This window comes from Panicum hallii, chromosome 9 (assembly GCF_002211085.1).
Source record: "Panicum hallii strain FIL2 chromosome 9, PHallii_v3.1, whole genome shotgun sequence".
Taxonomy (NCBI): Eukaryota; Viridiplantae; Streptophyta; class Magnoliopsida; order Poales; family Poaceae; genus Panicum; species Panicum hallii.
In genome coordinates this window covers 55,727,651-55,736,903 of record NC_038050.1, presented here as the reverse complement: position 1 = coordinate 55,736,903, position 9,253 = coordinate 55,727,651, and the positions used below count along the sequence as shown (strand labels likewise).

The 9,253-nt window shown below is 43.1% G+C and overlaps 1 protein-coding gene across 1 annotated transcript; it reads right to left on the bottom strand.

Annotated features, from left to right (window-relative positions):
* Positions 1-4,396: 4,396 nt before the first annotated feature.
* LOC112876835 (autophagy-related protein 3) lies at positions 4,397-8,987 on the bottom strand. The gene is made up of 10 exons (XM_025941017.1): positions 8,712-8,987; positions 8,522-8,592; positions 8,111-8,227; positions 7,855-8,024; positions 7,678-7,763; positions 7,148-7,199; positions 6,992-7,057; positions 5,020-5,150; positions 4,808-4,918; positions 4,397-4,622 (listed from the first exon to the last, which is right to left on the bottom strand). The coding sequence occupies exons 1-9, from the start codon at positions 8,870-8,872 to the stop codon at positions 4,825-4,827; spliced, it is 948 nt and encodes a 315-aa protein (XP_025796802.1). The 5' UTR covers positions 8,873-8,987; the 3' UTR covers positions 4,397-4,622; positions 4,808-4,824.
* Positions 8,988-9,253: the final 266 nt, after the last annotated feature.

The following is a 9,253-nucleotide window of genomic DNA, read 5'->3' as shown; positions in this document are numbered from 1 at the left end:
AAGTACAAGTATATCATCTCGTACGGGAAGGTGTGGAGTGCAAAACAGAAGGTGCTAGAGATGAGGTTTGGGACGTTCGAGGCTACATATGATAATATTTCTCGATTGTTGGCCGTCATTTGCCAGAGAAATCATGAAAGCTATTATGATCTGAAAAATGTAGACAGAGGACAAGGTCCGCCCTTCATGTTGCAGCGGGCCTTTTTCAACTTGGGTCCATGCATTAACGCATTCCAACACTGCCGGCCTATCCTGTGCATCGATGGGACCTTTCTCACAGGAAAGTATAGATTGCAAATGCTGACAGCTATTGCAGTGGATGGAAACAATCAATTGCTTCCGGTTGCTTTTGCTTTTGTTGAGAGTGAGAACACAGACAGTTGGTACTGGTTCCTGGAACAGGTTAAGCTTGCACTCGTTCGGGATAGGGAAGATGTGTACCTGCTACATGATCGTCACGCCGGCATACTAAGGCAATACTAGATTTGCAGGAGGGGTGTGTGGAGACCGAAGAGCCGCTCAAGTGGCGTGATGTTCGCAGTAGGTGGTGCATGAGACACATTGTTGCAAACTTTTTCAGGCAATTCAAGAACAAGCACCTTATGGATATATTCAAGAGGCTATACAAGGAAACAGATCAACAAAAATTTAACAAGCAGTGGCGGAAACTTGATGAACTGACCGGAAAGAAAAGAAGCAAGGACGCAACAAAAACCAGAACTGCACAGGATGAAGTAGAGTCTTTGTGTCCTTTGCCAACAGATACTGCACGTACTCGGAGAAGGTCTGGGTCAGCGGTGAAAACTTTTTCTGAATGGATTGAGAATGAACCGAAGGAGAAGTGGGCGTTGCTTTACGATACCGATGGTGCAAGGTACGGTATAATGACCACCAACTTCGCCGAGGTTTACAATTGGGTGATGTGAGGTGTTCCTGGGCTTCCATTAGTTGCAATTGTGGAATTCATCGTCCACGGGTGTACCGATTACTTTAGCGATCGGTTCAGTAAAAATCAGACATACATGCAAGATCCTGACAGACATTTTGGGAACATGATGATAAATTATATGACCAAAAAGCCAGCTAGCGCCCAGCTACACCACGTACGGCAATGTGGTACACAGGAGCTCAAGTTTGAGGTAGCTCCCAAAGACAGAGCACGACGTGGCATGAGACGTCAGACTCCTGTAAAGGAGTGCATCCTCAAGGTTGATGGTACTTATTGTTGCTCATGCACGAGACCAAAATTGCTGCACATACCTTGTTCTCATGTAATGGCTGCTTGTGCGGATATTGGACATCCTGTCGATATATATGTTTCCCATTAATTCAGAAAGGAGATAATTGCCAGCACCTGGCAGCATGAGATCTATGGGTTCCGTATGGTTGGAGCGTTCACTGAGGTAGCGAATCCTGTGATCTATATTCCAGACCCGAGAACAGCTCGGGTTAAGAGAGGGCGCCGTCAGACACGGCGTATTCGTAATGATATGGATGAGTCAGAGCTCCGTACGAGGATGTAGCGCTGCAGTGCATGTAATCAGAGTGGACACACAAACGTTGTCCGAACAATGATGCTGGGCTTAGTTCTGCTGAAGCTGGCCCTACAGGTGATGCTATAGATGGAAGACTTCCGGTTGCATCGAGAAGTGAGAGACGTCGCCGATCGAGTGCTACTACGACATCAGGCATCGTTTAGTTGTAATTTTATTTGAACGTTGTTTGTTCATGTGTAATATTTGCCGCGTTGAGTTTGTATCAGATCTGGATGTGTATTTGTAATATTTGCCGCAATGACTTTTAACAGATCATTATGTGTGTTTGTAATTGTAACTGTGACTTGGTATTTATATATTAAAACTATTTTTTGTATCATACTATTTTATTTTTAATGGCCTGATATATCGTTTCTATCGTAATATTTGGATTCTACGTTGCAAAATGTTATCGCTTAACCATCTTCATACGAGTTTTAGATACCGTAATCTTTTTCGTAAAATTGAACTAAAATTTTATATGTATACAAAAGAGTATGGCGAATAAATCTTGTATTTGAAAAAAATATGAATTTTAAATAGTTTGTAAAATATAAATTCCAACAAAAAAATAAGAAAGTGGGCACCTCCCGCCCGTTGGGCGGGCGGGATGCCTCAGGGGCCTCTTCGCGAATAAGAAAAGTTCCTTATTCGTGAAGAGGCCCTCGGGAGGGGCGTGTAAAAAGTTTTGGGACCTCCCGCCCGTTGGATTGGCGGGAGGTCCCCGGCCCCACGCCTCCCGCCCGTTGATCGAGCGGGAGGTACCCATTCTTCGAAAATTTGCGAATCGGCACCCCTTTTTTGAATTTAATTATTTTTATCCCTTTTTTTTAAAAAACTCGACTATACATCACACTTGCGACAAGGGCATGATGCATCACTTGAAGAGTGCAGCGAGCTCATTGCGGCCTTTTACGGCCCAGCCCACGCACCTTCTTCCTCCTCCGCCTCGCTGTCGCGGATGTCGCCGCCACCGCTTCTCCTCCGCTTCGCCGTTGGAGCTTTGGGGTTCGGGTTCGGGTTCGGGTTCAGGTTTGGAGCTTTGGGGTTCTGGGTTGCCAGGGTGGGGTTGCTCCGGCGTGGCCGACTATAGAGGGAGGTTGCCGGCGGCAAGATAGCAGGCGGTGGTGGTGGGTTATGGACAGGGCCGGGGGACGGCGAGACGGCAGGACGCATCCGGCCGCGGGTTGTACATAATGTGTAGGCTGTGCAGGCGGGTGGGAGATTCACGGTGCGGAATCGATGGTGATGACGGGCCCTCGCTCATGAGCCGCTTGCTTCAGGTGTCGACGCGCGATTCTGTCACCTAAAATGACGTATAATCGCGCCCGGTTGCTGCAGGCCGCCCAAGTCTGCGCTAGCTGCAAGTCCGCATGCGGGCTGATACGGCAACCCACCAGCCACGCCCCCCGCCCCAACAGATTACATGCATAGCCGCGCATCGGACGATCGAAACAAGAGCTTGCAGCCTCGCATGCTGCAATCTGCGCAAATATGCAGAACTACAAACTGTACTAAGGAATATGGTTCCAAAAACTATTCTAAAATAAGAAACAAAAGGACATGGATATAAAACAGTATTTAAAATAGCTTTCCTCAATCAAACTGCATGTGTATGATATTAAACTGAGATGAAAAAGTGAAAACCCATTGGATAGCCCCCTGATGAACTGATGACTGACATTCTACCTGAATTTATACGGTTATATACCCCCTCTGCTCCTAATTAAGTACTTACTACAAGCTTCAGGTCGACGTACACCACATTCCAGCAAACATGAAGCATTCACAAGTGCTCAATCAGAACAAGCAAACATCACTGCATTTTCCTTGGATTTCCATTTCTCGTGCAATGGGTGTGGAATACAACATGTGCATACAGATGACGAATTGAGCATCTAGATGGTATGAATATGGTTTCAAATAACTGCAAGCAGTGGAACTGCGGAAACAAACAAGTGTTCAATTATTTCTGCGTTGTGTGCAAGTTCAAACACCAAGAGCGGGTATCAACAGTTATTCCATATTCCGTAATAGTAGATACAGAGCAATAACACATCAAACATGTACAGATATAGCATAGTTTCGTCCTATACAATCCCTGGAGAATAGATTGAATCTATGAATTGAAGAACAGTCTGAAACTCTAAACTGACATCTAGTTCCTCTTGTAGTGCACTCGATCACAAGTATCTTCTGCAACTCATAAACAGAGTCGTATTATAAAGCACACAGAAAGTAGCCTGCTTGTTTGAGGTGCCTAGGGGAACTTATGACTTGGTTAGATAGTTTTTCACTTCACGAGAGCATTTAGCATTAGAAGAAAGTTTGGAGATGTCAAGACTGGTCTGAAAAAAGATACATTGTAGATCAATTGAGGACTAGCTTATGTGTTCCAGGAACATCCAGCATGTCTGATAAGCCATCTAAATCTTCTCTGTAGAATGATGCTTGCATAATACGCCAGGTCCCACTCCTTCACTATAATCAGTTACTTTCTTGTATTGACAAATGACAATGAATTTCAGCTCTTTCAAACAATGAATCAACCAGCTATCTGCCTCATGTTTCAGATGACCATTACAGCATTTGCACATTACCAAAAGTGATGGAAAGATGCATACTAAACATTATATTGTGGCATTATTAGTAGGGCAAATCGGATCAATCATTATCTAACTAACCTCATGAGTTATGTACAATGTACTACGTACTAGTGATCACCAACTATGCCGCAATAGATGCAGGGTTAGTTTTCCACATGTTTAGTTGTTTACTGGATCGAAGTGATACAATGCACCCAACTACATATATTTTTTTCTGACCGGGTGAATTGCACCCTTAGGTGTACATATCCAGCAAAGACAGGAGAGCATGCTATATGAACTTTATATGGAAGGAGAGCAATGAAGTCAAGTAATACACAAGCAGACAATGTTATAATGTACAAGGTGGGTCTGCCAGATTTCAGAGTTCCACGTTCACAATTGCAACCAATCCAAAGGAATGAACACAGATGCACAAATACTTCCAACCACGAACTGGCAATTCAGCCTTCGTGTGCCTTCTGCAGGATGCTTTGTCTTCCTGTAACAACCAGCAAACAGGCAACTGTTTATCAAAGCTAGAGCACAAACAAAGAACAGGGTGCAAGTCATACAAATTTGAGCCAGGCACTAGGACTTGGGCTCATTGATAAGCAGGTCTGGGCAAGATTTACTATTATATATGATGTGGAAGTGCATTGTCTGGCGATAAGAACTTATGCTTACCTTCAATTAACCATTCATCAGCTTGTACTGCCCAGGTCGAAGTCCATTGTGTAATCATACTCAATAGTTGGTATGACTGATGCTATGAATTTCAAAAATATGAAAAGGTACCTGTTCAGATGAGGTGACTGAAGTTAGAAACTGGTAATGAGGGGGTTGACGCTTTCATCAACTGTGCCTTAAAAAATGGTTATCAACATAAAGGGTATTACTTGTCAACTTCTGGTTCAACTCCTCGAGACATAAGAACATCAACTATCTTTTTCATCACAGCTGCATGCTTGCATGGGTGAACTGAAGCATGCTTTCCTGCTAATAAGTGAGGATGATCTTCAATAGTCACCTGTGCCAAAACATCGTGTTATGTCATAGCATCTACGCAACCTGTACTGCAATCCAATGGAAGACAACTTCATTGTTTCGCTGGTGTAAAAGAAAAATGGGACCGGCTTGTGACTCTAAATAATCATCTTTAATGATATGTCATGGATAACTGCCTTAAAAATCCATGAAAGCAATACTATGAGTTCAACTTTGTGCTGCTTCTGACTCTAAATAATCACAGGTGTGCTCATTTTTCATATGCTGATATCTATGTTTACAATAAGATTGTGAGTCTCAATCCTCCTTTGCTAATCTTAGTGCCCTACTTATTATGGAATCATCAATTAATATGTTCAACTTTCACACAGCAGTGGTGTGTTCTCTGGAAATTAGATTATCTGTTACAAAATTACCAGTCCTCCTTTTCTGACTGTTCCCCATTAGCATCATTAATTCTATCAGCCTAATTTTTACTCTGGCTAGCTCAATTATTTATTGGGTTAAAATTTTCCTACTAGCTATCTCTCCTACACTTGTACACCACACTGTCCCTATGTGTCCTAAATGTTTTGACTTATCTTGAGGTAACCTTTCTGTGGTCTTATCTTTTCTTTTCTCAAACAGCGCAGGAGAGCTGTGTGTCATTTTATTAAGAAGAGAGGAAAAAAAGTACATGGAGAGGCCAACAGGCCTACAGCCTACTCACAAACACACCCAATTACAGACACCACACACGCTAGAAACCTCGACCGCGACCAAACATTACCCTGTAATGGCTTAAGTGTCCAGGGTAAGCGACCTGATCAGCAGTACCTGGAGTGCTGAAGCACCAGCTAAGCACCAGAAACTACTCTCATTAGCCACCTCTTGAAAACTTTTGTGGTCTTATCATTAGTGATAGCAGTAACGTTCTTTTGTTGAATTTCCAAGTTTTGTTCATTTTCATTGTGCATAGAATTTTATATATGGAAATAATGATTTGTAGAATGGATTAGTTTGATTCAAGATTTCTTAACATTGTGCTTCCAGATGATTATCAGAACCGGAAGCCTCAAGGTCCTGTGACATCAACTTTGTAGTTTAATTTGATTTCCTACAGTTCCCCATGGAGAATTCTTCCCTTCAGAATAACAATGTAGCATGTCACCAGCATGGCAACATACATGTCTTTGCATAACAAAGATATCTATCTTACATTTCGTGTAAATTATATCTAATTTAATGCTTTACTTCTAGGGTTAGTGTTGTTTATCATTCTATATTCCAATTCAAGATATATCCTTATGATTTGTGCAGGGGTAATCCATCATTCCTTCTGTTGACGACAACACAGCTAGAAATTTAAACACATTGATATAGCCTGCAATAAATTTGCGCCAATTTCCATGGGCTCACACAGTCGAACTGCTGTTAATCAGTGCATGTAAATTATGTTTATTGCGAAAGCCTACAACTCTACGAAACTCTCGCCTCTTCAAATTCAATTTCTGATATCAATGTGTAAATACCACTGTTGTACTACCTAATAAATGTATCAAACGAATTGTTGTTGATGTCAAAGACATGAAGCGTGTGTTATTTTTTTACCCTTTCCCATGTTCTCCAGGTGCGCGCAGCGGAGCCACGCGAACCATCCTAGTACAACATGTTGCACAATGAAAAGCTGAAAGTTGTGTACCCTGTGACCAACTGGCCTGTAACATTGAATTGTTCTTTTATTCTGACCATATAGCTCAATTATCAACACATTACCAGTATTACCAATATTGAGTATTGATATGGTAGAAGTTTTCTCTTATCTTGTCTACACATTCCATTTGATATGTTCGGAGTATCAAAAGTATGAATGGGGAAAATTACCGTTTTCCGTGCATGGTCTTGGCTGATATCTTCAAACACAAGTTCAGGCTTTAGTGGCATTCTCGACTGCAATGGCAAACAAATTCAATTAATCAAGTCCAGCTGCTGTAAGTAAAAGACCACAGTAACTACATGCAAGAAATGTACGAAATTTACCTCATCATATCCAGTCAGCCAAACACGTGGAGTTTGGTAGTATTTGTCATACCTGCAATAGGACAATTAGTAATATGTTTTCCAATTCAAACATGGTACATATGAAGTCAAAAGTTCTTTTCACCAGCAAATAGAACTAATTGGTTAATCCAATCTTCAATAGTCAACAGTTGCAAAAGTTAAAGGCAGCAGCTATTAACTAGTTTAATGACTTGTTGGTTGCAAATGTTTTGCAAATCAGATGTGCATTATGCCAAGTTACTAATTATAACTCATCAGGCACCAAGCGTGCGGTTTGTATCAATTGAAGTGTCAAAAGACCCAAGTGTTCAAAACATAGAACTTTGATGGTACAAACCAGAACATTATGCATTTGAGATGTCCGCCACAAGCATGTCTACACACATGTAACCTATGACAGACTTCATATTCATCTCACTATACACAATACACCAATCATAGTATGGTTGGACTAACCTACTGAAAAGAAGAATTATCCCAAAACTGCAGACAAGATAAAAAGAACTCACGTTATGCTAACATCATATGTTCTGGTACGAAGGATATTGTCATCTTCGGGCTCTTCAGCGACAAAGTATGACGGCTCAGCAGCAACCTGCAATAAGAACATAAAGACAAAGCTGGAATCAGAAACTTCATCAGCTTTTCTTGGCCCCATCTTAGATAAAGACTTGTGATCTTCCTACCAAATTATCCCCTGTGTCTTCATAAGTGTCCATGTCAGGTATATCTTCCTCCTCCTCTTCTTCCTTCTTACCACCGCTAAAGTAGGTGGGAATAGACTTGATTCCATCAGATTTCCCTATATCCAATGTATCCATTGAGGGTATGTCTTCCTCCTCATCTGGCTTTGATGCTAGACATTATCAATGGACAAAACAAAAGGTTAGATCATATAATCCAAACAAGGCACAACTGAGCAGCATTGATGAGGATATTTACCTTGCACCCCATGTGTTGCGAGCCATCCTTCGCCATCATCATCGTCATCAAGAATCACCTCGGCTCCTGCCGCATCATACTCTTCCTTGACCGAGATGGCACGTCTTAAACAAGGAACTGGGAGCAACACAAAATTCAGAATTCTGAAGGCATGAATTCCCAATGAGTGACAAGCTTGAAACAGTATACCCCTATTTTTTCTTAGTTTTCCCGTGTTTATTTTTCAAGTACTCCAGGATTTTCCCTAAATTAGCATGTTTGATCACATCCAATGCCTCACGATTGGGGAAACAAATCTACCAACTCTACCCACCAATAATGTGCATTCTGTAATTCACCAAAATTCAATTTGTGTAGATGGGAAAATGGATGGAAGCTGAATCGTGACTCGATTAAGTACTAGCAGCATACCGTTGCGGGTGACGAGGAACTGCTTATCGGCGGGGAGATACGGCTTCCGCTTGCTTGGGTCGCCCGCTTCCCTGCGAACGCACGCACAACCCAACCACCCACCAGATTAATCAGTCAAACAGTCAATCAGACACCATCCGAATCAGTTGAAGAGGGAGGTAGCACGAGGGGAGAGGAGCGGAGGACGCACCAGGACCAGGTGGGGCACTTGGCGACGAGGTTGTCGCCGGCGAGAATGAACTCGGGGACGGAGAGGACGCCCTTCTCGAGGAAGGCTGAGACGGTGCGCGGGCCCGTGACCCGCTCCACCGTGCCCTTGTAGAGCTCGTAGACCTTCTGCTTCACCTGCATCGTCGCTCCCCTTTCTCCTTCCCTCGCGGTGCGGCGCCCGGACCAGTTCGTGTGGCTTCCTCCTCCTCCACGGAGACAAAAGGGGAAAGCGAAACGAAAGAGTTTGCTTGCGCCGCTGACGGCACCGGAGATGCTTTGATACGCTACGCCGTGAGCGGTTTCGATTGCGGCGACACGTCTGGATGGGCCGTGAGTGGGCTGGAAACGGGCCCGGACCAATTGGATATCGTTTTCCCCGTTTCCACTATCCCTTTCTTTTGGACCGTCGAACGCGCGTCGGAAACAAAATACGCTCCGTGTTGGGCCGGCTCAAAGGCTTTAGGCCCAAGAAGCTAATGACTAATAAGGAATCGACACTGTTCACAGAAAACTTAGGAAATT